The sequence below is a fragment of the Alternaria arborescens genome, assembly GCF_004154835.1.
Source record: "Alternaria arborescens strain FERA 675 chromosome Unknown contig_6, whole genome shotgun sequence".
In the NCBI taxonomy this organism is placed as follows: Eukaryota; Fungi; Ascomycota; class Dothideomycetes; order Pleosporales; family Pleosporaceae; genus Alternaria; species Alternaria arborescens.
Window position 1 is genome coordinate 634,824 of NW_021167861.1, and position 26,312 is coordinate 661,135.

The following is a 26,312-nucleotide window of genomic DNA, read 5'->3' on the forward strand; positions in this document are numbered from 1 at the left end:
GCACTGCAGGATCGGCCTTTTCAGTCTCTTCAACTCTTTCTTTGGTATCTGGTGCCCATAGAGGCTAACTAATGACGTCTCAATATCGAGCCATACGGATACAATGATGGAGATGAACATGGGGGTGTCAACACCAACCTCGACCTCTGCTCATACACATCGCATGCCAGCCGCAAGTCCTCAATTTTCCATATCAGCCATGGGCATGGCTGGAATGGCATCGACCTTCTCGAGCAGTACGCATGTCACCCTATGGTTCACCGAATGGACAACGACAACAACGACAACCTATGTGTTGACTGTCTTCTTCCTCTTTTTCCTGGGTATCTTCAACCGATTCCTTAGTGCGCTCAAAAGCCAGTTGGAGATGAAATGGAGAGGACAGCACGAGACTAAGAGCACCTTGCCTTCCATACCTAACAGGGAGAAGCTCGGTCACAATGTTCGTGGCCGCGCTCGACAATGGAGCCGTGCCGTACGACAGCAGCCTTTTGACATGGATGATAAAGAGAGGCAAGAGATCGAGCCCTTGAGTCCAGCAGAACCGCGATTAATAGAGGCTGAGGAAATTGGCCTCACACGACACCGACACGTATCCCCAAAGAGTTTCTGGATAGGGCAAGCACCCTGGAGCATAAGAAAAGATGGGATAAGCGCTGCTTTAGAATTTGTTCGAGCACTGATTGGCTATGTTCTGTATGTCTTTGACGAAAACTGTAGCAAAAATGACCGCAATACTAATACTTCGTTAGGATGCTTGCTGTCATGACTTACAATATCGGATTTCTATTTACGGTCATGGCAAGCGTGCTCTTTGGCGAGTTGTTGTTTGGGCGATACACACGAGGGGGCTTTACAAATATGGTTGAAGATGGCTGCCATTCTTGAGCGGCATGCTATCTCGGTTGAGGTAAAGAGCTATCCTTTGGTGGGTCCATGTTCTGCACAGATGGAGCACTAGATCCATGGCCACATCAAGAAGAGTGTGATCGTATTCTGTCAACTTTGCATGCCTTCAGTAGAAACGGGATAGATAGCTTCTTATCGAATTTTTACTTCATGTACAAAGCTTGGCGCTACAGACATATTCCTAGTCAAGTATTTTTCAGCCAAGACAGTTATGTCTGGACACAAGGATCTTTGTTGGAGGCGATGTAATCTATTTTCTCGTCCAGGCTACAGAGGGTGGTATTCTCGCAGGCAGCAATAGCAACTCCAGTGCAAACCTCAGCAAAGGAGTCATTCTTGCAGGTTTATGCTTGCAAATGGTGATAATCAGATTCTTCGCCGGTGTAGCTGCGATTTGGCAGATGCGGATAAGCCAGTATAGTGCCAAAGAGCCCAAGTCCAAGTCACTCAACTAGCTACTTTAATTACAAATTCTATATACCTAGGTATCGTCAGCATTCTCATACCGTAAGAAATTTATTTAGGGTTATTGAGTACGCCATGGGACGTGGGTAAACTTCGTTTGTCTGTCTTGAGTTGAATGCTAAGACGAGAAAGCTGTTGCATATCTCCTCGTGAACGCATGGCCCACCGACGTGTCTGACACTTCGCTGATGGCCTTCGTGTTAGTCGTCTGCGCTAGGTGGTATGTTCGTAACGCCATACAGGCAGCGCAAAGCGATGATGGGCACGTGGCGACAATGCTCGGGTCCAAGGCTAGGGGCGCTCCAAGGAGTTGAGAGATCAGCCTTGATTAGTTTAAGGTATCGGGAGCTCGGTTCAACTCACACGTATGATACTTTTCGGGGCGGTAACTAGTACCGTGGACCTGTGAACCAATACCAAACTTCACGCATCACAGCCACTACGCAGTCCCTCTCAGAGCTATTCGATGCAACCAACAATGTAAATTCATGTAACACGCGCCTGTGCTTCTATTGGGTTTAGACTTTTGTATTTTCTTGTCACCCACACTACGGGCGGTTTCATATACACCATATCTTCAAAATCTATTATTAAACTTCATAACTGACAACGACATCCGACACAGCGCACTCGTCCCCACCATGCCATCGCCAAATCCGCACTCAAAGCTTCGGGTTAATTTCTTTCCAAAATCACCTCAACGACGCAACAAGAACTCTCGTTCATCGCTACGACAGAAAAGCCTTCCTGCCGCTTATAAGATCACTGCACCAATTTTACTATCTGAAGAAGAGCCAACGCATGGGTTTGAATACTTTCCGCTGTGGTTAGGCATCAACGCACTCTGGAGTGGGATCGATTGGTGTTTCAATCAGGCTTTCGAACGGCTGGAAGCTGTAACGAGCTTTCGCGAGAGTGAGAGCCAAAATTAGGAGGTGGACTATCGAGCAAACATAACTCCAACAAAATCACCAACGACCATCTCAAAGAAAAAGGAAAATAGATTCGACAATGCGAGCCGACGTAGCCGAGCCTGGTAAGCAGCTGAAGTACGCTCCAACCATCTGGTCGTATCAGTATTGCTATCCACCACCACACCTACTTGCTACCGCCAATAACACCGACAGCTCTCCACCGCTGATCCGCACCCCGGCAAATAGGCGTTTCATCGCGTATCGCCTGGGGTGGGATGCGATACATGACCAGATACTCCCCATAATGTAACCACTCGGCATTTGCATCCTTACCACCAGAACTGTCCTTTAGTATGTCCATCGCACGAAACACTGGACCCCGAGCAAAGTGGGCCGGATCCACCGTAACGACCCACGTGTCTTCGCTGTACCGCTCACCAAAGTGTTTGGCTACTGCTTCTGCGTGAGCTAGGTTTTCATAGACGCTGATGAAGGGAGAGGAGATGTTGGTTTGCTGATTGAGGTGGGCAAGGCCAAATCGAGACAGTGCAGAGGTGTAGTTGACGATGGTGGTTTGGTTCTTAGAACTGAAGCCTGTGGAGAAGGAGTATCGAGTCTGAGAGCTTGTGCGGTGCACGCGGTAGACTTGAGCTGGCCAGGCGGTAGGGGCAGAGGTTGACCCAGATGGTGCATAGATAGAATGGGGCTGCGTGAGCGTGTATAGTGCTGTTTTTGATATCAGTATATGATTTTGGAAAAACTTGCGATAATCTGAAAGTTTACCTGTCATGGTGACACTGGATTCGATGCGTCTCCGAAGATAAGCTCTGGTTGGATATAGAATGTAGCTAAAGAGATGTTCTGCTGGAGGTGACCTTCTTTGTAGGATTGTACGACGTATTCCAGGAATGGTGATCAGAAACCTAAGAACGGGAACTTTTCTGGAGAAGTCGTTACAGTAGGAACCAGAATCATTTCTTATATCGCTATACACCCATATAACCTCTGATACGCAGAGAAGCGGTCAAAAGAGCCGTTCAAACGGTACAAATGCATCTGAATCAAGAGTTCGTTGTTCATGTTGGCTTCCTTCCCCGACGGAACATGGACTTCATTTCGTCTGCTCGAGTGTTGACTTCCCGAAAGCCAACAAAGAGACAGCGACATCCAACGCCTCGTGCCGTCAGCAGGTCAAACCGGGTTGTGGGGACCGTCGTGATACATTCAGTATCGAAGTATAGTGCCGTAGTTGGGTTCCTCGTTTGGTGGAGGAGCTTAGGCCAAGTGCATGTGGTGCAGGTCCTCAGTGTTAACGCTTCAAATGCCTTTCCCGATCGATGTCCGTTTGATATGCAGGTCACGGTCACTTGCATTCACCCGCAACATCTATACCTAGATCAGACATGTCAGTGTAGAAGGGTCTTAGCGAGACAGAGTTGAAACTACAGATATGTCTTGATCGGAGACTCTAGAATAGAAAAGATCGCGCAAGAAGATGAGAATAGTAGGGAAATAAACTATCGACGAAGAGTGAAAACATGCAGACATCGAAAATTGGTGACGACAATAGATCCAATCCGGCATGGAAAAGTGAATTCTCCAAGGAGGCTCCTGATTCGACTGGAGGCAGGACAAAAGCTTTGAATCTTGGGTTTTCGGATTGTTAGAGGCGTATAGGGAGGGATGCTGCCGATGTGTCATTTCATGAGAACTAAATTGCTGGGGTCGTGCAGGTAAGCGGGTAGATGCAGTTAAGGGATGTATCAGGCATTGCATCCCATTTGTCAAATATACAATATTGAAGACTATATGCGTGCGGTACCTTCCGAGTATTGAAAACCAATGCATGTCTGCGATGGGGGTGGGAATTCGCAGTAGGTACCGTCTCCAGAGACACGGAAGGAAAGCCGCCTGCGTGGAGTAGCGATTACACCTGTCAGCATATTCTCACCGCCACTTCCTTAGCGGCGTCCGCTGGCCATGATACTATGAGCATCTCACATATGAGATGTACGAAGAATAGGGTGGAGTACGAACGTCGAAGGATGTTGGTTTTCATTCCGCGGCGAGCTAAGCCCCATCGGGACAGGCGTCATATCTTCAAAGTCCGAAAAGTTGACTGACGACAGTAATCGCAAGCGCGCAGGCGAGCGTCGACGCTATCCATCCATACAGACGGTAGGCGGAGCTGTTCAAGGCATTCGTTGCACTTTAATCTGACATCTCGCCAGCCCATCCCACCCCTGCGCTGTCACCAAATACACACCAAACGCCACAACCCGTCACCCACCACTTCTATCCACGCTCGCAAACGCGCCGAAACCTCTCGAAAGCACTTATCCTCCACGTCACATATCCACAATGTCTTATTTCCGGATAACACTCATGCGCTCCGGCATTGGCATGCCTGAGAAGACGCAAGGTGTACTCAAAGCGCTCGGCCTCCGCAAACGCATGACGACCGTCTACCACCCCGTAACACAGTCCGTCGCTGGTCAAATCATGAGGATAAAGGAGTTGGTTGATGTCAAAGAAGTCAAGAGCGCGATGACTAAGGAGCAAATGCGCGCCGCGAGGAGACCGGATCCCGGATACTACATCGAGCAGAGGGCAGGCGAGGCTATGAAGGGTTATGAATAGATGCAAAGAAACAGGAATGAGATGTGCTGTTCGCATGTAAATTTAGCTGCAAACATGTATGCATATATGGCGTTATGGGACATGAGCCTTACGATCGAGCCGTTTTGCATGCTCACTTGGAGGACTAGGCTGGGCGGATGTGCGGTTGGTATGCTTTGCCCACTGTGCATAAGATAACCCAACCAGAATCCTCATTCTTATCACAGATATAAGTACAGTAGCTGTAGGTTTCCCGCCAAATGCGCGTACACAGTTGGATTCGAGATGGCCGGGCAATTGGGCTTCGTGTCTAGTCACGAGAACCGGTCACCAGCTTTTTATCATTATACCACAGTTTTGCCACCAGACATGCTTCGTCCATCCTGAGCACGCAACACTGACAGTAACTGATAGCTGTCTAATGGATTCTTTGTTATGGCCAGCGAACGAGCTGCAGTTTGGCTGACACACGACAGCTGAAGACTCTGTAAGTTTTCCCATAAGGATGGGAACTGGCTTTATGAACCACCACGGCGTCACTGTAGTGCCTTTTGGCTGTTTGGCTCTCATCTCGCTTTGTGTGGATGGTCACCGCGGTAAGTTGAGTTATATTGGACATGTTTACATCCATGGTTACATCCACGGCGAAGCACTGGAGAGCGGCAAGCCAATCAAGGAGTACACGCTGCACTAGAACGTTGACGCTTCACCAGACTTTCCTTCGAGGAGTCAACCAAGAACTTCTATACAACCACCCCAGGCCCTATACCAAAGAAGTCTCTCTCTCTGTCATGCACCCAAATACCCCTCGCAATAGTCTTAACAAACCACTCCTCAATACCCCACCCTATCGCGCTCATCGTCCACAAAAACCCCAGCACACGCCAAAAGATACTGTCCCTGAACCCCATCCGCTTTCCAAAGTCAATGATGTGATCTTCCAGCATGATGATGGCTGCCTGTCCGAGAAAGCACTTGAGCGCGCCATCATCGTCAAACTCACGATTCACCAACATACTCGCCGCTCCATGAACCCATCCAGATACGCCAAACGCCACAAAAAGCTGGACATATTTGGACGCGAAAGAGCCCTTGCGCAAACCCAACACATCCCTAGTAAGCCAGGTACCAGGACTGGAGCAGATGCGCCGACACTGCTGATGCCATACCCTCGACCATGCACTACGCACACTATACAAGTCTTCAAGTTTGCCGAAGAGGGAAGGGCAGTCCCGTGGGTTGGCGAAATGCGTAGCTACACTCACAGCACCGACAGCCGAGTTTGCCATTTCCATTGATGTCATTGTGAGGAGTATATGAATCCAAGTGTACCAGAAACGGGTGAGAAACGGCGAGGACGGTGGGAAGGGTTGGAAAGGCTTAATAGTGCGGATGCCGACCCAGGACCCATAAGGAGAGCCGGCGGAGTAGGAGACTATCACGTCTCTCATGAGGTAGAAGATGAAGGCTCGCAGGGTTTTGCGAGCGACAAAGGTGCTGAGTTGATATTAGTCCTGCTAGGAATGGAAAGCTGGAAATCATGGTACGTACAGACGGGGGTAGTCGGCTGGTACTTCCATGTACACGTTCTTGACTTGGTTACTCCAACCTGTGTAGCGAGGCGTTGTGGTGAGACGAAGCGCCCACCACATTCTGCTCAGGAATGTCCTTCCTGCACTACCTGGCTTATATTCGTAACCCTTCTTTGACACCTTATCATTGTCCTTGTGTTTGTTTTCATCTCCATTCTTCCCATCCTTGCCGTACTGTATTTTGTACCACCCTTCTTTTTCGGGACTACCCAGTAAAACCCAATCAACATAAGTGAAGACGCAACTCCATACTCCGCAGTTGATAGCATAGTGATTTCCCCAGCCTGCATGCCATTCTCGATACAGAGACTGCGTGACGAGTAAAACAATAAGTGGTAGACTAATGCTCACACGGAGCAATTGACGCCTGGATCCAACGGCAAGGGTGAGAACGTTGACTAGGTACAAGAGTGGGATTTGCAGTGTTATTATTTGAGGGGGCAGTTGGAACAGGGCCATTGCTACGATTTTGATTGTGCGGTCGCGAGCATGGGGGTGTGACAGTTGAAGGAACTAATACATGACGGCACATTGTGAAATTTAAATAAGAATTTACACGATCCTTCGACCGGGCATGTCTGTCAGCATCCGGTGGGTAGTCGGAGACAGGGCTGACATGCTGGTTCAGTCCAATGAGAATCGTTCAAGTACGTTAGCGAATGGGTCCGTGATGTGACTTGTGTGCCTATGACTAGTCTAGCTAGTTGTAGTCGCCGGGTGGCCGTATACACGAAGATCTCAGAGGTTCCGCATCCTAGTGCCAAGAATTGGTATCATTAAATGCTATAAGCTTGGCTGCAATCAATGATTCGACCGAAAAGCCAGGTTTGAACACTATTAACGCGGCAATGTGATTTAGCCTCAAATCTCTACGTCCTGAAAGCTTGCTCCGTCACCGTCGTCTTCAGCCGATGGCTGCCCAGGCTTTGGCCTTTGCGGTAAACTTGCTTCTATAGACTTCTCATCGTTCGGTTCAGGCTCGGAATCGTCCTCTTCGCTGTCCTCTTGCTGTTTCTCCTGGTCCGATTGTGGTTTGAGATCTTCGGTTCGGGCTTTTTGTTCTTCGGTTTGCGTCTTGGGCTCGATCGAGTTCCGCTCGCTCTTTTCACTGACGTTGTCTTTTGGTGGTGGAGGGGGCGGTGCTGCTCCGTCTGTATCGCGATCGCGCCTTGGTTGCTCGGGTGTAGGTGGTGTCACCTCTGTGCGCGGGCTCATAACAGGGCTTCTAGGTTGCTGCTGCTGCTGTTGTTGCTGGGGCTGCTGTGACGATTGTTGAGGTGCTTGCTGAGAGCCTCCCGGACCGACACTTCGTAACCTGGGGTCTGCGTTCAGGTAGTAGCCCCTCACACCAACAATTCTGCCTTCCCGCTCGCAGCCTATGACCCAGTCTGGCACGACTACAGGGATGTTATTCTCGACTGCCTTTTCCCATGCCGGTCCCCTGCCTTCAGTGCATACAAAGTGCGTGGTGTCGATGCGCACGTTATCCGCAATTTTAGCGCCGATTCGTTCAACGGAACGCTGCAGCGACTCGCGGAGAGCGGCGGGCATGTGGCCAGGGGTGATGGTGATACCAGACAAGTCTGTCATCTTGTGTGTCTGGACCAACAGCTTCTCACTGCTGAAGGTGCCCGCACTAGTCTTCAGAACCAGGTGAAACTGGTACTCGGTGTCGACTGCCAGGCCACTGAGCTTGGTGCTGTGTACGTCGCTCGGCTTGGGTATTGTGCCAGCCTTGTTGCCATTACGGTATAGAGTGAGGCTGCGCAGTTCGGCTGTCGCAATGTCGATGGGATCCCACTCGAGGACGACGGAGGTCTGGGTGGCATTGCGACACTTGAGGACGGGGGCTGAGGGGGTGCGCTGGCCAAAGGTACGGAAGATCTCAGACTGGAGCTCGTGGAAGGCTTTCTGTGCGTCGGCTTCGGCTTTGTAGTTCCTTCCCACGTCGATGTCCACCATAGAGCCAGACGAGATATCCGGGGGTAGCAATATGGAGGGGAACTCGATCTAGCTCTACGTCAGCCAGGATGAACTGCAAGGGTGCGTTTGCGCTGAGCTGGGCGCTGCGAGGCATTGAGGGGGCTCACAAGACGCTTGTCTTCGGTCAGTAGCACGGCTACTCCGGCGTCGACCTTTCCGACTGTCAGAGAGACGAGCATTTTGTGTCAAAGTGTCTGAGGTTGTCGAACTACAGGAACGTACGTGTATTGTTTGGTACAGCTGAGCCGCGTACCTGACCATCATTGGCGCGGCCCGAAGAATCGCCGTGGGCTTTTGGCGCTAGCCCTCACGCTCCCGGCCTCTACACTCTCTGCCTCCTGCGGCTCAACCACGATATGTCATGCAATGTAGCCTGCAAACCTTCTCCAAAGAAAAAAAAAAGAATTCGCATCTCCTCGTCCAAACTACCGAGTACCCGCGAATCATTATTTAGTTGGAAGTCTGTTCCTGCTATGCTCAAATTCAGTCATTTGAGGTTTGTCTGGGCGCTATTTCTATAGTGATCAACAGCCTGTCACTTTTGCCTTGCATAATTTACCAACTATCGACCACTGGAGAATATAGAACAATCAGCCGGCATCTGCACAGGAGTGGACTTGGCTACAACTATCATGTAGCATACGAGTGCTGCTAGGGAAAACTTTTCAAATCCAGAGTTGACGACAAGACCTAAAGTGTACAACTAAACATTTCCAACTGATGTGTGCATTGCTCAAGGAGAGACTCTATGCGACCGCAATGCCGCGAGAGATGTATCAAAGATGGCTGTTGAGCACTCTCTCGCAACTGGTCCAACAAAAGGGTACCATGGTAAGCAAGAGCACTGTGGCTGGCTGCTAGCGTGTCTTCCGGTGTCTATGCTTTGTCCTCAACCGTCATGATTCAGTTCACATGTTTGCATTTTCACAGCACAACTCATTCCGACAAACTCGGAATTCCGCACCTAGCAACTCGCGATCAGTGACGTCATCACACACACTGAACCTAGCGTCAGAGGCTAAGCGTGTTCTCCAGGACATGCATCGGTGCGGGTATGCCCATGGTTGTCGGTGGTACATCACGTGAATTGGCGTCTGGAGCGTAGAACGCGATGCGCATGTCAACTGTTCTCAACTGTGCTGCATGCCGCGGAAGCAGGGACACGACCGCGTTCAGAATGGCATACTGGTGCCATGCGAATCGCAATGCCGGGGTCCGCTGTCACAGCTCCATACCCCAGAAGGCCTCCGAGGCTGGCCAGTTGGGATCGGCGATGGCACAGTGGGGAGGCCCGGAGACTAACGTCTTTATCGTGGTTGCTTGTTCCAAGCGCGTTCAACACTTTGACGCAGAGATTTTGGAGGCGGCTCAACAGAAGGCCGACACGTGTAGCCGACGCTGCTGCCGCCATGGGTATGGGCATTTCCAAGCTTCTGGCCAATTCCTTGCGGCGCGTTTGACATGGGATTGAAACCTGACCGAGCAGGGCGTTAGACTAGAGTGGGCTTAGGTCAGCCGTTCGCGATAAGTCCCGCGATGCACGGTTGCCGTCCTATGATGCATCGCGAGTTCCTGCGTCGACGGCTTGTGGTAGCTACGACCAAGACACGAGCCCTGCCAGAAACCTTCCCGTCATTCAGTCTCTTCCTCTGTGCATCTTCTCCAAACATTGGACTTCCTCTCCAAACACCTCATCTGGTATACATTACCCCACCCACCTCTTCTCCACTATCTCGATCGTCTGATTACCCCATTGTTTTCTCCATACTGCCTGCAGGAAATAATTCCCTCGACACCGCTCCACGCGCCGTCGCCTAAACCTCACCCACTTCTCGCAAGTAGCACCCCTCCTACACCACTCCGACACACATTGTCACGATGGTTCTCATTGAGAATCAAGAATACCTCTGCGAAGAGGAGAAGCGTCTGAAGCAGGACCGGGAACGCACCGCTTACTGGAAGCGATGGGGTCCCTACGTTGCCGAGAGGCAGTGGGCAACTGGTCAGTCTTCTTAATCAACATGCTCGAGCCAATCTAATCTGTACACAGTCCGCGAAGATTACTCGTGAGTACCCTTGCTGCCACCGCCATTGTCTGCTACTAACCAGTTTCTCTAGCCCTGATGGAGATGCCTGGAGCCGTAAGTACGCTTGACCGACACAATCCTCAGCTACTGATGCTATACAGATTTCACGCACGACATGGCACGGTCGCGCGCCTTCCGCTGGGGCGAAGACGGTATTGCTGGTGTGTCCGACTCGCACGGTTTCCAGAACATTGCCTTTGCTTTCTGGAATGAGAAGGAGTAAGCGTGCAGCATGCAGTATGTGAAATGTATACTAACTTCTGTGCAGTGATTTCCTGAAGGAGCGCCTTTTCGGTCTCTCGAACCCCCAGGGTAACCACGGCGAGTCACTCAAGGAGTGTCATTTCCATCTGGACAACACACCAACTGTAAGTTGGAATGGCTCATCTTCTATATGCTGCTAACTCCGCTCGCAGCACTCGTACATGAAGTTCCTCTACAAACTCCCTCAGCGAAAATTCCCATACGAAGACCTCATCGAGACGAATGGAAAACGAACGCGATTGGACAAGGAGTACAACCTCGTCGACACCGGCATCTTCGATGACGATCGGTATTGGGATATCTTCATTGAAACTGCAAAGGAGGCAGACGATCCCGAGGAGTTGTGCTTCCGAGTCACGGCTTACAACCGGGGACCAGAACCAGCGCCGCTGCATATTGTACCTCACTGTTGGTTCAGGAACACCTGGGCATGGGGTCATGAGGACGAGAAGCTGAAACCCTCCATCACCAAGATTGGTCCAACAACGGCGCAGTCAAAACATCACAAGCTAGGGGACCGCTACTTCCAGCTTTCACCGTCCCCTGGCACCGGCCCAAGTGGCGAGGATGTTCAGCCTGAACTTCTCTTCACCGACAACGATACCAACTACAAGGGGCTATGGAATGTTGAGAACAAAGTTCCGTTTGTCAAAGACGGAATCCATCGCCGCATCGTAGATGAGCAGCTGGACGCTGTCAACCCTGAGAACACCGGCACCAAGTGTGGCGCCTGGTACGCTTTTGATGAAGGCGATGGTGTCCCGCCAGGCGAGTGCGCTGTTGTCCGCTTCAGACTGTCGAAGAGAAACGACGGGTTCCTTGACGAAGAAATGTTTGACGACATCATCGAACAGCGCCGCGCTGAGGCCGATGAGTTCTACTACAGAATAAGCCCCCTTCCAATTGCTGACGATCTGCGCAACATTCAGCGTCAAGCCTTTTCCGGTATGATGTGGTGCAAGCAATATTACCACTTCATCTGGGACCAGTGGGCGAATGGTGACCCTAGCATGCCTCCTCCACCACCTGGTCGGAAGGCTATACGAAACAACGAATGGAAGCACATGTACTTGGACGATATCCTTTCTATGCCCGACTCTTGGGAGTATCCCTTCTTCGCGGCCTGGGACAGTGCATTCCACTGCATTACACTTGCCATGATCGACCCAGACTTCGCCAAGAAGCAGCTGGACCTCTTCACACGCGAATGGTACATGCACCCGAACGGACAATTGCCAGCATACGAATGGAATTTTGGCGACGTGAACCCTCCAGTACACGCCTGGTCGCTTTTCAGGGTGTTCAAGATCGAGCGCAAGATGTACGGACGCGAGGACTTTGACTGCCTCGAGCGCGTGTTCCAGAAGCTATTGCTAAACTTCACCTGGTGGGTCAACCGGAAAGATGCTGACGGAAAGAACATTTTTGAAGGTGGCTTCCTGGGTCTCGACAACATTGGTCTCTTCAATCGTTCGGATCCTTTACCGACTGGTGGTGTCCTGGAACAGGCTGACAGTACTGGCTGGATGGGCTTCTATTGTTTGAACATGTTGAACATTTGCCTCGAGCTTGCCAAGCGACGACGCATCTACGAAGATATGGCCTCCAAGTTTTTCGAGCACTTTTTGATGATCAGCGATGCCATGCAGTTCCGCAGCGAGGGCGAGTCGAAACCACTGTGGAATGAGGAGGACGGTTTCTACTACGATGCCATCTCTTGGGGTGGCCCATGGTCTCACCAGATGCCCGTCCGTTCTCTGGTCGGTCTCATCCCTCTCTACTCAACCATGACACTGGAGCCGGAGGTTATCAACCGCCTGCCAAGTTTCAAGAAACGAGTCGAATGGTTCATAGCCAACCGCCCGGAACAATCGAAGCGCAATATCCATACGCTCTCAAAACGTGGCCAAGGAAACCGTATGCTCTTGTCACTTGTTAATGAAGACCGACTGAAGCGCATAATGAAGAGGATGTTGGACGAGGATGAGTTCTTTGCTGACCACGGTATCCGATCGCTTTCGAAATACCACAAGGACCATCCCTACTCCATGGACGTGAACGGCCAAAAGTACGAAGTTGCTTACCTTCCCGGTGACTCGGACAGCGGACTTTTTGGTGGCAACAGCAACTGGCGAGGTCCTATTTGGCTAGCCGTCAACTTCCTACTAATAGAATCTTGTCAGAGATTCCATCTCTACTATGGCAACGATCTGAAGGTAGAGTGCCCTACTGGGTCGGGTGACTACATGCATCTCGGTCACGTCGCAGAGGAGATTCAGCATCGTCTTCAGCATTTGTTTGCTCGTGGTGATGATGGTAGAAGAGCCATCAACGACGGCAACGAAATGTTGGACTTTGACCCGAACTGGAAAGACTACATGTGGTACCACGAGTTCTTCGATGGTGATACCGGCCGTGGCTTGGGAGCGACACATCAGTGCGGCTGGACCGGACTGATTGCGAAGATGATTCATGACACTGGGTAAGTTCAATCAGCATTCGTAACATACATTGACTAACAATGTGTAGTATGACTTGTCGTCTTCCACAAACGCCACGCACGCCAGGAGGTGCTGCCGACCATTACTTTGACGATGTTTTCACTACGACAGGCAAGCCAACCAAGCGTCAGGCTCTCCGCCGGTCTTCGACAAGCCGTAGCATAGGCTTCCGAAGCGACTGGGGTGAAACATCCACCAATGGCGAGGAAGACGACGCCACAAGCCCGATAAAACGCAAGAACTCTGTCGGTGTTCTGGACCAAGAGGCGCTTGAGCAGAAGTCCGCGATGGAAGATCGCCTCCATCACTATGTCAGTGGTCAGCTTCAGCGCATCAAGACAGGCATGCAGGATTATGAGCCAGATGAGTTCGAGACCATGACTGATGGCGGGTCTGACTCAAGGCCAACGACGCAGAATGGTCGTCGCAATGGACGTGGGCGCGACAAAGGTGACTACTTTGAGCAAGATCCTTATTTCAGCAAATGAGTGACACCAGAAGGTGTTTGGGGATCTGGTTTGGAGTGATAATCATCAGCGTTACAAGTTGCTAACAGGCGAACCCTATATCCTAGACCTAGAGTAGACCTTTTCACGATACAACGACATCTTCATTCAGGCTTAAATGTGTTTCCTGCGTCGTCTTCTCGCAATGGTCCTCTGAGCCCTTTGAGAAGTTATCAAACTTGACCGATGCCCAGTAATCGAGTTCGCCAGTTCGCAATCGTCTGCAATAATGCATCTGCGCATAGAAACACCCTCCATTCCCATTTCAATCAGAGAGTCTACCAGCAAGTACATCTCATCTGCAGTAGAACCATTCAACGCTCCCAGTTGCACAGGTATCGTATGAAACTACCATCATCCTTCGGTGCATATGGTATGGTAAAGTCGAAGTCAAAATTGCGTGCCTCAACGTGTTGTTGGAGACTATGGAGTTGTAGAGGAAGCTCGACATCACTCACATGATGAATCTAACCAGTTGATACCCTCATGTGATTGATTATGGTTGTATCATTCCGAGAAAGATTTCGTAACTCAGTGGTGTAGTCGAAGACGACTTTCGAAAGGGCGTTTGCCTGGCTAGCCAATCAAATCTTATCGATAAGCTTTGCTTGGTGTTTAGACGGACCCCCGTCCCCGCTGCCCAAAACAATCAACCCCAGCAATCCAACGTCATTGGCACTCCCTCTCTCTACTACCCTCTTCTTGTCGCTCGCTTAAAAGGTTATTGTATCGAGGCCTGTGCTCCTTGGTATGTACAAATGTTCGTAATACTCTCGCTATTTGATCGGCTGACCATCGGAATGCGCTACAGCCGATAGCACGCACGCGGCACCGTCGAGACATTTAGCACTATAGCACGGTTCGGGAGTCGACATGTCGGGCTTCATAAGTACCATGTTCGTCGTCCTTCTTCTCCTCTGCCAGTTTGCCCTGCGGAACGAAGTCGATGCCTCCCCCATTCGCCCCTAACTTGGGCCGCATGAACCACAGGATACGTACACATGTATCAGGCTGTCAAGACCGGGACATTACAGACACTGGAGAATCTACAGAAGACTGGGGCTTGAGGATACCGCGGTCGAGGTCGAATGGGGCTGTGACGGCATTTGGACCTACAACTCGATCGGCAGCTGACTTGTCTCCTTCTTTAGCAACCCGCGAACTCGCGCACCGTTCAAACCGTCAAAGAACCGAGGCACTAGCAGCTGGCAGTTGAAGCAGTATGCTGAGGCTACACTTGGTAGCGGCAGTTTGAGGAAGGCCGTCAAGCTGCCTGAGGGCGAGGACAAGGATGAGTGGCTAGCCGTCAATGGTATACGGAATCGCTCGAAGTGTTGAAAGTCAGACTGACATGAGACTGCAGTTGTCGATTTCTACAACCAGATCAACTTGCTCTATGGATCTATCACTGAGTTCTGCTCCCCGCAAAGCTGTCCTGAAATGAAGGCAACCGACGAGTAAGCCTATACTAAGCTCTTGATATGCGCGAAACTAACCGTCGGCAGATTCGAGTACCTCTGGCAAGACTCCGAGAATTACAAAAAGCCTACCAAGATGCCCGCACCCGAATATATCGAACACCTCATGGCATGGATACAGTCCAACGTCGACAACGAGTCTATGTTTCCCTCACGCATCGGCGTACCCTTCCCCAAGACTTTCCCTGCTCTCATCCGGAACATGTTCAAGCGTCTATACCGTGTCTATGCGCATATTTACTGCCACCATTACCCTGTCATCATTGAGTTGGGTCTGGAACCACATCTCAACACCAGCTTCAAGCACTATGTGCTATTTATTGACGAACATGGTCTGGCCAGTGGAAGCAAGGACTTCTGGGGTCCGTTGGGTGATCTGGTCGAGAGCATGCTGAGAAGTGATTGAACGTCTCCAATTGCCTCGACAAAAGTGGCAGAAAGGGACTGGAGATGAGACAAGGCTATCATGCATAAAGAGCATATCTTGACGGCGTTGAGGAGCATTTACATTTTGGCATGCACAGGAAGATATCACAAGCAAGTGCACATGTTGACGATGTATGAATAGTAGCAATGATTCGGCATAATGAGTTTCAGCTTCAATGTGCGCATGCAACTCCATTGTTCCGTCAATCGCGCTCGCGAACGCAAGCCATGCCCAGGCAGCATCTCGTATCCAAGTTGCTGAGCGTTTGACGTCTCATGGAAGTGGGTTTTGTCTGCGAACGTATAGTGGGGCAGAGTTCGTGTATCGGAGACTTGGCGGATAGTAGACATGGTAGCCGTTCATGCCTCCCTTCTCAACCAAACAGCCGCTCCATACTTGTATCCACGCATATCGGTCCTTTCCCAATTGCGAAACTGCAAACATCCTCTAGCGATGTTGGCGATGGCGATTGCTATATGACAAACGCACTATTACGCATGGTCGTACTACGATGCTGACGACGTTCATTCAGCCGGAACAATGCTGGCACCTGTTCACAAACCAACCCTGCGAAGCATGCATTGTCTGCTCGAGTCTGGCCTCTGGTAGCAATATTGGGAATGCAACCAATCGGGTATGGCACTTCCATTTGCAGCTACGGCCTTCGACCCCTTCGAGATCCACGTGCTCAGCGTGCGCGGACTTTTGCCAGCCTTCAAGGTTGCGTCACACGGCGGTGTGAACGGTTGCAGCTGAAGAAGCGGAGAAGTTCGTTTTGAACGGTCGCGAGAATAGCCGAGATGAGCCCTGGATGGGGGCAGGGCGGAGCGTGAGACATTGGGCAAACCTTACAGTCAACACAAAAGGGAACGCGGAGCAACGCACTGGGCGACCCCAGCTTTGCACAATTCTCGGTTTGTCGCATCCTTTCCGGCATGCATGTAGACGGCATTGTGAACAGACACCGCGATTACCGAATTGCGGGGAGCAATACAACGCTGCGTGGGAAGTGTGGGGAAAACGAACCACGAGGCAATGACAGGGGCGGTTGTATAAGGTAAGACAATGCAAGTCAAGGCACCGGGTAGCTTGAAAGGAAGTAGGAAGAGTGACAGCGGCTGTCTGACCTCTCAGATGCCATTACCCCGGGTACCGTTTCAGTACCCAAGCTCCGCCGACCCCTGCAAGGTGTACAGCATGATGGTTCTCGGCCTCGAGTATCAAAAGCAGTTTAATCTCTCCTTGCAGCCGGACTAAGAAGAGACCCCTCTTTTTTGGTATCCTTCAAATATCATTTCCTGGCACTGCGCGCGGATCATTCTAGCTAATAAACCATGCCATTCGGTTTCTACTTCGACTTCACATCTCTCATTCCCCAATGATGCCGCAACATCTCCGCAATATCGCCCTCACTATCGAGTTCTTCGCGGTCCTTGCGCGATGTGCACATCTCAACTACACTGGAGAGGCTGTTACAACGCGCTTCTGGGACTGTTGTAAACCGTCTTGTGGTTGGAATGGGAAGGCACAGTTCTCGAGACCGGTAGAATCGTGTACGGCCGACGACAAGCCTACGGATATCGCCGCCGGTACTGGTTGCAACGGCGGTAGTGCGTTTCAGTGCTCCAACCAGCAGCCATGGGCCATCAACGACACTCTGTCATATGGCTATGCTGGTGTCTACATCACACCAGATCTCACACATGGAGGTATCGAGGACGCCTGGTGTTGCGCATGCTATCAACTCAACTTCACCAGTGAGCCTTTGATCGGCAAGAGCATGATTGTACAGGCCTCGAATACCGCCTACGATGTAACAAACGCGAATCGGTTTTCACTTGCAGTAAGCCATTGCAATTCCGATATTATGACTACAAAGCTAATCAACTTAGGTCCCCGGTGGTAACACAACGTCAACGAATGCATGCGCCCAGCAATATGGCGTATCTCAATCTGTCTTTGGTGAAAACATGGCGGGTGTCAAATCCATTGACGACTGCCAAAATCTACCCGAAAACCTAAGAGCCGGTTGCGAATGGCGCTTTGATTGGTTCAAAAACGCATCATTTCCAAGGGAAGCATAATCTCAGTCCAAAAGCTACATGACGTACATCGGCTAACTTCACATAGTGCAAACTTCAAACGCGTGGTCTGTCCTTCGGAGATTACAGCCAAGACAAACTGTATCCGTAATGACGATAAAGTGCTTGCAGGCGAGGCGTCTTCCGCTCAGAGCCTCACGCCTAGCTCTTCCACTATGGCTTTCTTCGCCGTCATCATACTAGGTTTAATATCGATATAGCATCGGTGACGCGAGGCTTTGCATCACGTTCTTTCGTTTTCACTATCGTCACGTTCTTTTGATTCCTCTCTGTCGTTCGTCTTCGTAGGCTGACTGGCTGGAGATGTCAGATGATGGAGCTGGCTAGCCCATCTTTCATGCATGGATACCCTACCAATAAAAAGACTCGTGTCGGAACAGACAGCATACCGCGTCCAGAATAGCACGCAGACGTATCTCCGCGATCTTTCCAGTGTCGGAGTCACCGATTATGTTGTTATGACTTCAATCTCCTTTCTTCGTATTCTCCCTTCTCGTTCATGAGAAGGGCTCTTGTATGCTATTACGATTATGTTATTGCATAGGGACATCTAGTGGCGTTTTTTTTTTGCAGCTATGAAGGCAGCGCAAAACGTACGTCGAATGATAAGCCTCTTTGTACTCGCTTGAAAAACACATGTTATGGCGTGACGTTGGAGGAAGATCTCATCAGGTATACTGTTAGTGCGAAGAATCAACCAGACTGGTTGGTGGAATTGAAACGAAGGCCCTTCGCACAGTCAAGAAACCACCCAAACCGAACCAATTGACAAAAAGCAGACTTACGATAGTCGGACCATTTGCCGCCACCGTCTGCATCCTCCTTTGTTCACATGAACTGCTCATGACACAAATCGCCACGATACTCCTCCAGGAAAACGCCCTTCCCTCCACTATCCGAGAAAGAAAGCCGAGGAGGGATATTGTAAACGCCCTACGCAACGGCACCATCCTCGACTTCCGATCGCGTTCGCCCAGTCCACTCACTCGCCCAATTCCGCTTTTCATTTAGGCAAATGACACCACCGAACAAGTTTTCTGTATTTGAATCTTGCACATCCCCCGCCATGGGCGCGCGCACCGTACCGAGAAGAGAGATTATCCATATTGAGCCGCGGGCGCTAGGGGAAATCCGATATATTACATGGGCAACCTGTTAACGATACTAACAGACAAGTGATGAGCGAAGGCAAGAGAATGTAGCACTAGGGAAAGGCGTGGAAAAATTTGATTGCGAGGAGTCTTTGCCACTCAATCAGGGTTTGTGATCCGCGCTGTGCGGTGCAGTAGGATGAAAAAGAGGGTGGTGGAAGGAGGGTGTTGAGTGGAGAAGTCAACGACTTACCCCTCGCTTAGGCGCGGTGAGATCCTTTCCGTCGAATGCATCATCGCATGTGTGAGATGTGTGTGGTTGTACGCAAAGCCGTTGACGGGCGTTCAGGTCTTAATCTTTCTTTCTTTCTTTCTTTCTTTCTTTCCTCCCAAGCTCCCTTGTTTTGCGCAAGGAGAGTCCTGCATAGGTTCTGCTATGGAGGTGACCTATATGCAAATACCTACCCAACTAGGTAGTCTTACGATCCTGCTCAAGTGGATTACCTTACTGCTTCAAGTAAGGTTTCCGTTGGATGATAGACGAGATTTGTGAGAAGAGACCTAAACCTCCGGACTCGCGAATCCGAGGTAATGACAATCGCCAACAAAGTTCGTGCTCGGTCTTTCGTTGTTCTGGACACGCTTGGCTGCAAGGTATCTTTACCAATGTAACAACAAAAGTGCCATATACACAAAGACCATGAACAACGTTCGTAGCGCATCACCTCACGAACGATTTCATCGTAGGAAGAAGACTACACTGGCATGGCGCGACACGAGACACGCGCTGACGCACAGGTAGCATGATCAGCAAACCACCCCTGCAGTAAGGAACGGCACGGATTGCGTCTTGACATGGTAAGTGCACTGTGACGGTTGGACCCCAGATCCATTAATGCGCACCCCTGCGGACAAACGGGCCTGAGCGCCGCGCTGGTGTGGTTGGGTGGAAGGCTTGGTCACTCTGGCGGGAAATTGAGACAACGGCATAGCGGATAGGGCGTACGGGATTCGAAAGTGGCAGATACGTACCAGATGAATGACTGCCGACATGAGTGGTCTGGGCTTGCGACGTTTTTCGGGCCATCAGTTTTGCGGATCTACGAAAGACGGGGACACTATCCAGTATCTCACGACTTAGGAACACCATTCATGGATCTATAGAACAATATTCGAGCGCAGACATAACGGAGGATTCGAGTTATCAATGTTTTAACATAAATTGTTCGTCCGCTATAGGATCACTATAACCTTGGGTATGGGTATATCTCATCATCATCTTCACCATCCTCGATACCTCGTAGCCTTGCGGGCGTCAACGGCGCAATTGGGCTGAGCGTCGAGTTCGAAAACCTTATTGTTGGGGTTGTCGGACTCAGCGTCGGACTATCCATACTCTTCCACCCAGCACCCACATCTTTGCTTTCAACGAGCGTCGGCGCGGACCCCAAACTACCCACACTCCGAACCGTCTCTAACAGGTCGCCCTTCTCGCAGGAATCGGCCGTCTCATACCGATCCAAGCTATTTCTTCGCGATCTTGGAAAGTAACTTCGTTTCTGATGCCGTAATTCGCCTGTGGTGACGACTCGAGGCGGGAAGTCTTGTCGACATTCCCCTCGAATGCTGACGTCGCCCTTTGACCGCGTAGCCAGGCTACTTGAGAAGTCGTCCTGTATACAGGGGAGAATCTTCTGTACCACACGATTCTTTCTTGTGTAACGACTGATGTCTGAAGAGCTTGATCTGTTCGAATGTTGCCAATCACCACGAAACTCGCGTTCCATGGGCGTCGCTTTGGTTCGGAAGTTGAAGATCCATCGTGTAACGAGACCGCGGAGAATTGGTATGTTGGCTACGATGATGGCTACGTTGTTCTCGATGTGGTTGATACAGTAGTCGATTGGATATGTCCAGTCAGGGTTGAACAATGTGTAAAGTCGGTCGCGGTACGAAAGGTAGATTTTTGCAGCACCGATTGCAGTAACACTGTAGAAAGGTTAGTCGATCTGTTCAAGCAGCATATAGATAAGGCATACGCAAGACTGCAGGTAAAGACTACCAGTACGACCAGGCGGGATCTTAGTCGAGCACTCATCATCCTTCGCACGATGATGAAAGGTATCGGAAGGATAAGAACATCGGTGAGCAGATTTGCGCAAGTGACCCAGATTAACATCTCGCCCATTTTGTGTCTGCCCATGCAGTGCAACCCTCCGAAAGTTCTTGGTTTCCAGGTATTGCCTGTTAAAGGGGGACAAATGAATATGTAGAGGAACCATGGTATCAGGGCACTGCCAACGGTGAAGACCAAGATGGCGTAGAGTACCCGCTTGAGCCACTCGATGACGGAACCAGCTCGAAGGAGGAGAAGTATGATGGATGCTTTGACTAGCGGCAGTATAGGGATGTTCAAGAGATTGAATGCCATGACAACCTGTAGTAGTCAGTAAAAACAATCTAGCATGCTGAAGCGGTACCTACAGCATAATACTCGTCATAGTTTGGTTCTATCTCATCGACTGGTACCTGCCAGATGTGTACACCCACGTGCCACATCTTTACATCTATTCAGAGTCAGTGAGACTGAACATCAACGCTCATTCTAGTACTTACGTCGATGTGACGGCCCTATGAGGGCTATTGATAGCAGCAACGGAAGTATGATGAGCCAGTCATCTGTTCGAATGCGTTAATATCGTTCACTTAAGACAAATCGACTATCATACCCCAGCTCAACCGTAGGTTCAGTTTCCGCCGCGTATATATCCTCAGGATGACGAATATCGATGCCAGGAGGGGTGTGCCGTAGATGACCCCCAGACAGGTGAGTTGGAGAGGATAGGTAGGCATCTCGACGACCTACTGTCAGGAACCTGAAGAGATCGCGAAAACCACATCTCGCGCTGCTTGTGGGTGGGCAATCTCATATAAACCTGGAAACAGGGTCGGTCAAGGGTAGCGCAACCCTTGTTCACTTGTGCGCGCCCGAGGCAGGCACAGCCGGTCGTCTCTAAATGTCCCCCGCAATTCGCATATTAACACTTACAGAAACGAGTTAAGCAGAGGCCCTTCTACTTGCCCCACGGTCTAGTCTCCCGTCGGTCACACTCACGTGGATCTGATTGATAGCTACACTATACACCTGCCACTCAAAAGGCTTGGTGTCGCTATGGAAGCCGGTCGTATTCCATGGTGCGACAAACATGACATCCCTCCTCCCGTCTACCTTGACGAATTCTCTTACATGAACAGTGAACCACATATGAGTTGGCTGGTTTCCGACGCCTCGGGAATTGTGCAGCCGGACGGTATCAGAGTGGGCTCTTCCGCGATTCGGCTCGTGGCTGTCAGAGACGCGAGAAGTGGGTGTTGTGCAGGCGCCAATTGTTCTCACGCAACCTGGGGCCCACCGGCGCTAGTACGGAGGACTTGGTGTAACGTATTCTTCCTGGAACCTGGACCGATCACAGCGTGTCGAGTAGCCGATCCCTGTTGTGAGCGAATCTGGGGCCGCCGCTTAAAGTGCATGGTCCAATGAAGGGCGGCGCACATAGTAAATGCGATGCAGCGGACAGCACATAGCGTATGGATGCCCTCAAGCAAGAGGATGAGATATGGGAACGGCGCAATTTGGCAATATGCCTTCGGAGCTAAAGGATTCGTGGTGGGTCACGCCGTGAATGCGTGGAGATTCCAGGAGCTTAGGCCTGTTCAACAGGTATCACGTTCCGGGGATGTTTCGAGAAGACACATTTGGGTAACGTGCCCTCGATGCGACGGCGGAAGCTACTCGGCTCAAGACCGTTTCAGACCGTTACACTGACGTTCCCATGCGTGCTCATTGGAGATCGCCATATTGAATACCTTCATTTGCTATCATTGCGACAGCGGAGGTCGGACGAACAAGAACAGGGGAAACTGCCGACGATCTGTGCGTTCTTATATTGCGCCGCTGGCGGTCAGCCTGACTGTATGAGGTCATCGGCTGGCGGGGCAGCCTTTTGTTACGTTGAATCGTGAACGAAGGTGTAGAGAGTGTGATTGCGTGGTGGACCGAGGTTTTCAACTCATGGCGAGTCGAACCTAGTTAGGTTCCTCCATCGAGAGCGCGGTCATGGCATGTGAGGCCACAACACACATGCATATGTGCCGAAGCGGACTTGGAAGAGAAAAACCTGGAATAATAAAGGATGTTGTGGGATTGTGGAGTGAAGCACGAAGAGTGCGTGGTAGTAGGTTCAAGTTCTATCTAAGGAGAGACCGTCAGATTAGCGCAATGTTAGCCATCATCGCCCGGTGGATGACATGTTTGTCGCGATGCACAAATTCAGCTTTCACAGTAGAGTATAGACGATTACAAAGCTGCACATCTGAGACGAATTTACGTGGCGGCTTAGAACTGTATCGTGGTTACACGGATGCATCTTTGGATTGGCCAGAATCAACTTTGTGATGATGAAGCGTTCTTTCAATATAAAGCTTCATGTTTTAGTACCTGATTCATTCAGTATCTGCACGTCAGCTTCGAATCATCAGTTGCCAGTTTGGGGCGACAACATGCCAGGAAATGTCTTTCGGTGCTACTGAGAGCTCAACGTAGGTCTCCCATTCATCGAAGACCGGCCCCAATTTTGCATTTCCAATCACTATTTCCTTCCTGATGCGAATGTCCCAATCATGTACGGTACTCCACTGGCCATCCCAACACCAGCCCCACCGAGCATGGCGTGGCCCAGCCTTAGAGGCAACCTACCACCTCGTGCAGCGAACATAGCCCCAACAGCTCCTCCACCAGCGGCGCCGAGTGTGACCCAATCTGTCTTCACCTCTCCATCATTCTCCAGTATTCTCCATGAACGATCTTTCCATTCTATTTCCTCTCGACCCCTCATACGTCCCCAAGTCATGAGTGCACCAGCTGCTGTGCCTAAAACCAGTCCGCGACCAGTTGTTTTGAGTGTACGAGACAGTATCGTCTTGTAATCTACCGATATTTTGCGGGAACGAGCTGCAATGACGGAGATCGGAAACTGGAAAAGCGAGAAGAAGGAAAAGGACATGGCTGAAGCGCGCATGACGTGTAGGTAGAGGATGCTACGTGCATATGGCTGATCTTCGGCGTATTGTGGATGTGGGAAGAGGGATGTCATGTTGTTGTACGTTTCGCGCAACTCGTCAAAATTCGGATTCGAGGTTTGTGCCGTGGGTACAGAGTCAAACGCAGCCAAATGTGATCTTTGATGGACGGGCTTTGAGGAATGGTGTAGGCTTGTAGGGCCTCGCAACGCGATACGAGATAAAGAGTCGATCCGAAGGAGTTTTCTAGGTATACTCTGTACAGATTGTACGAGAGCGACACAATTTATCTACATGTATGTGAGCATTCTCGCTATCCTTGCGCCCCGGTGCAGAGCTGAAGTCGGAGATAAAACGAAGCCGGTCGCGATAAGTTTCGGCCGCAAGTAATATTGTGCCTGCTGTCTCTTTACGATAAACTTGACTGGCTGTCAGACGATGGCAGTTTTCTACCAATGATGTTCCGGTAAGCGCTGCGCTCGCATTCCGTGGCTTGCGGTTTTCTTAGGCGTCCTGCGCGCCTGGCTCTGGAATCTCCGTCCTCCGAGTCTGCTGGTACCAAAGCAGCCTCTGTAAAGAACATTCTGCATCTTTGCATCTGTTTGCACACGACAACGTCGCAATGCCCAGAGCTTTTTTTCGAAGATTCTTGTTACGACATGCGTAGGAAGAACCTTGGAAGATTGCTCTCAAGTTAACAGGGAAGTCCATGGCCAAGCCGATCGAGAGCGATTGTCTTCGCAACATTGGCAGGCTCTCGTGCAGCTGTTGCCGAAGAAACTATGCCAATGAGGCGTTCGTGATGCTTCCCCGGATAACACCTGTGGTTCCCACATATAGGGTTGGTACTTGCTCAAAAGAGGCGGAGAAGGCGATAACAGAGCTGCGCAACAGCGATCTGACACGGACCGAATCGTGGCCATGCTTTGAATCACGAGGAGTAAGTTGGCGGTTGCGCAATGCAAGATTTCCAGAAGGCATTGCGCGTTATTGTTCCAAAGCCGCCTGACGTCATTCCGTCTGTTGATCCATAAATGCACCACTGCAGCACAGACGCTGGAGGCACTACCACCAAGCTCGCATCACCTTAGCCGGACTCTAACGAAATCTACCATCACCGGCACCTAGCAATACGAAACAAACAAAGATCCGAACCAAGATTCAACCCCAATCGTCATTATGCCCATAGGCCAACAAGAAAGCGGTGTGACTTCGGGCGTGAAGTTTGTCACGTCCACTGTAGGCAACACGGTTGGCGGCGTTACGAACACTGTGGGAGGTGTTGTTGGCGCACTTGGTCGAGGTGTTGGTGAAACGGTAAATTAAATGCCACTAACTGCATTCGAAGTATGTACTGACTTTGGGCGCCTTTGCTTAGCTTGAAGGCGCCACGGGCAGTGCCGGTCGGCCTGTTGCGAGAGGTATTTCTGATGTTTCCACAAGCATCGAAAAAGGCGCAAACGACGTAGCAGGAGGCGTGAAGCGCGCCGGAGAGGGCAAATGAGCGTCGAGCAAGGATTACGCAAGAGAAGGAGATACTGTGGCGGTCTGAGGCTGATATCATGTTGCCACTATGCTACGCCGTACAGTTGGAGGGCGGAGTGCAATACAAACAGCTACAAGATGCTGCCAGCATGTACTTTCGCGTAATCTAGAGGTACATATCTCGCAAGGAACTTGTGACCCGACAGTATGCTGCACTAACTCTAATCGGCTCCGTAGGCATTGTGATCAGACATGTGTCCAAGACTGCGTTGCCGGAACAATGCGCCGAAGTGGTCTGCGCTTACAAGATGCGACGTCTACGAGAAGCTTTCCGGATGCTTAAGATTCCTGTAGCCGAGTACATCGAAGGTTCTCCACAGCATGACGATCCGTTCGGATGAGTCAAGCCGAAGGATTATCTTGCCATATACAGGCACACGAGCATCGCACGCAGAACACAACCATGGCGCAGTCCGCAGACAACCAGGTTCTGCATCGGAGTTCCAGTCCAAGGGACACCGAAGAGAAGTAAGGAGTCCTTGCGGAGACTAAGTATAGGCTGGCGCGCCACTGTTCCATGGACTAGCTGAAGGGTCCATCCATCGTGAGATCGTGATCGCCGAGGCCGAATAACCTCACCAACACAGACCCGGTCGGCTCGGTTCGCTGTAATGCATTTGTCGCGGTGTTGGATGTACATATGCGTGTCTGCGGAAGGCAGGAGCTGTGCGGGGTCAGATGATCAAGTCCGCTTTCGTCACTCGCTGAAAAGCCTCACCGTGTCACTGACGGAGTGAGAAGCTGCAATAG

The 26,312-nt window shown here is 50.7% G+C and overlaps 11 protein-coding genes across 11 annotated transcripts; 6 read left to right on the top strand and 5 right to left on the bottom strand.

Annotated features, from left to right (window-relative positions):
* Window positions 1-118: 118 nt before the first annotated feature.
* On the top strand, window positions 119-888 carry AA0111_g3440 (hypothetical protein; the record flags this gene model as incomplete). The annotated part of the gene is made up of 2 exons (XM_028649325.1): window positions 119-696; window positions 753-888. The coding sequence occupies 2 exons, from the start codon at window positions 119-121 to the stop codon at window positions 886-888; spliced, it is 714 nt and encodes a 237-aa protein (XP_028508724.1).
* A 1,584-nt stretch (window positions 889-2,472) lies between these two features.
* Window positions 2,473-3,078, bottom strand: AA0111_g3441 (hypothetical protein; the record flags this gene model as incomplete). The annotated part of the gene is made up of 2 exons (XM_028649326.1): window positions 2,473-3,014; window positions 3,072-3,078. 2 exons carry the CDS (start codon window positions 3,076-3,078, stop codon window positions 2,473-2,475), a joined length of 549 nt encoding a protein of 182 aa, XP_028508723.1.
* Window positions 3,079-4,649: 1,571 nt separating this feature from the next.
* AA0111_g3442 (hypothetical protein) lies at window positions 4,650-4,928 on the top strand (the record flags this gene model as incomplete). The annotated part of the gene is made up of 1 exon (XM_028649327.1): window positions 4,650-4,928. The coding sequence occupies one exon, from the start codon at window positions 4,650-4,652 to the stop codon at window positions 4,926-4,928; it is 279 nt and encodes a 92-aa protein (XP_028508745.1).
* A 722-nt stretch (window positions 4,929-5,650) lies between these two features.
* Window positions 5,651-6,958, bottom strand: AA0111_g3443 (hypothetical protein; the record flags this gene model as incomplete). The annotated part of the gene is made up of 2 exons (XM_028649328.1): window positions 5,651-6,404; window positions 6,459-6,958. The coding sequence occupies 2 exons, from the start codon at window positions 6,956-6,958 to the stop codon at window positions 5,651-5,653; spliced, it is 1,254 nt and encodes a 417-aa protein (XP_028509066.1).
* Window positions 6,959-7,360: 402 nt separating this feature from the next.
* Window positions 7,361-8,661, bottom strand: AA0111_g3444 (hypothetical protein; the record flags this gene model as incomplete). Its single annotated transcript, XM_028649329.1, has 2 exons — window positions 7,361-8,509; window positions 8,590-8,661. The coding sequence occupies 2 exons, from the start codon at window positions 8,659-8,661 to the stop codon at window positions 7,361-7,363; spliced, it is 1,221 nt and encodes a 406-aa protein (XP_028509065.1).
* Window positions 8,662-10,360: 1,699 nt separating this feature from the next.
* AA0111_g3445 (Uncharacterized protein) lies at window positions 10,361-13,822 on the top strand (the record flags this gene model as incomplete). The annotated part of the gene is made up of 7 exons (XM_028649330.1): window positions 10,361-10,484; window positions 10,533-10,548; window positions 10,601-10,623; window positions 10,671-10,788; window positions 10,838-10,937; window positions 10,986-13,315; window positions 13,363-13,822. The coding sequence occupies 7 exons, from the start codon at window positions 10,361-10,363 to the stop codon at window positions 13,820-13,822; spliced, it is 3,171 nt and encodes a 1,056-aa protein (XP_028508722.1).
* An 891-nt stretch (window positions 13,823-14,713) lies between these two features.
* AA0111_g3446 (putative maintenance of ploidy protein mob1) lies at window positions 14,714-15,724 on the top strand (the record flags this gene model as incomplete). The annotated part of the gene is made up of 4 exons (XM_028649331.1): window positions 14,714-14,736; window positions 14,992-15,152; window positions 15,204-15,297; window positions 15,346-15,724. The coding sequence occupies 4 exons, from the start codon at window positions 14,714-14,716 to the stop codon at window positions 15,722-15,724; spliced, it is 657 nt and encodes a 218-aa protein (XP_028508721.1).
* Window positions 15,725-17,123: 1,399 nt separating this feature from the next.
* Window positions 17,124-17,829, top strand: AA0111_g3447 (hypothetical protein; the record flags this gene model as incomplete). The annotated part of the gene is made up of 2 exons (XM_028649332.1): window positions 17,124-17,588; window positions 17,638-17,829. The coding sequence occupies 2 exons, from the start codon at window positions 17,124-17,126 to the stop codon at window positions 17,827-17,829; spliced, it is 657 nt and encodes a 218-aa protein (XP_028509064.1).
* Window positions 17,830-20,182: 2,353 nt separating this feature from the next.
* On the bottom strand, window positions 20,183-21,791 carry AA0111_g3448 (hypothetical protein; the record flags this gene model as incomplete). The annotated part of the gene is made up of 5 exons (XM_028649333.1): window positions 20,183-20,927; window positions 20,978-21,375; window positions 21,423-21,505; window positions 21,555-21,617; window positions 21,668-21,791. The coding sequence occupies 5 exons, from the start codon at window positions 21,789-21,791 to the stop codon at window positions 20,183-20,185; spliced, it is 1,413 nt and encodes a 470-aa protein (XP_028509068.1).
* Window positions 21,792-23,587: 1,796 nt separating this feature from the next.
* On the bottom strand, window positions 23,588-24,091 carry AA0111_g3449 (hypothetical protein; the record flags this gene model as incomplete). Its single annotated transcript, XM_028649334.1, has 1 exon — window positions 23,588-24,091. One exon carries the CDS (start codon window positions 24,089-24,091, stop codon window positions 23,588-23,590), a length of 504 nt encoding a protein of 167 aa, XP_028509067.1.
* A 1,105-nt stretch (window positions 24,092-25,196) lies between these two features.
* Window positions 25,197-25,521, top strand: AA0111_g3450 (hypothetical protein; the record flags this gene model as incomplete). The annotated part of the gene is made up of 2 exons (XM_028649336.1): window positions 25,197-25,334; window positions 25,396-25,521. The coding sequence occupies 2 exons, from the start codon at window positions 25,197-25,199 to the stop codon at window positions 25,519-25,521; spliced, it is 264 nt and encodes an 87-aa protein (XP_028508796.1).
* Window positions 25,522-26,312: the final 791 nt, after the last annotated feature.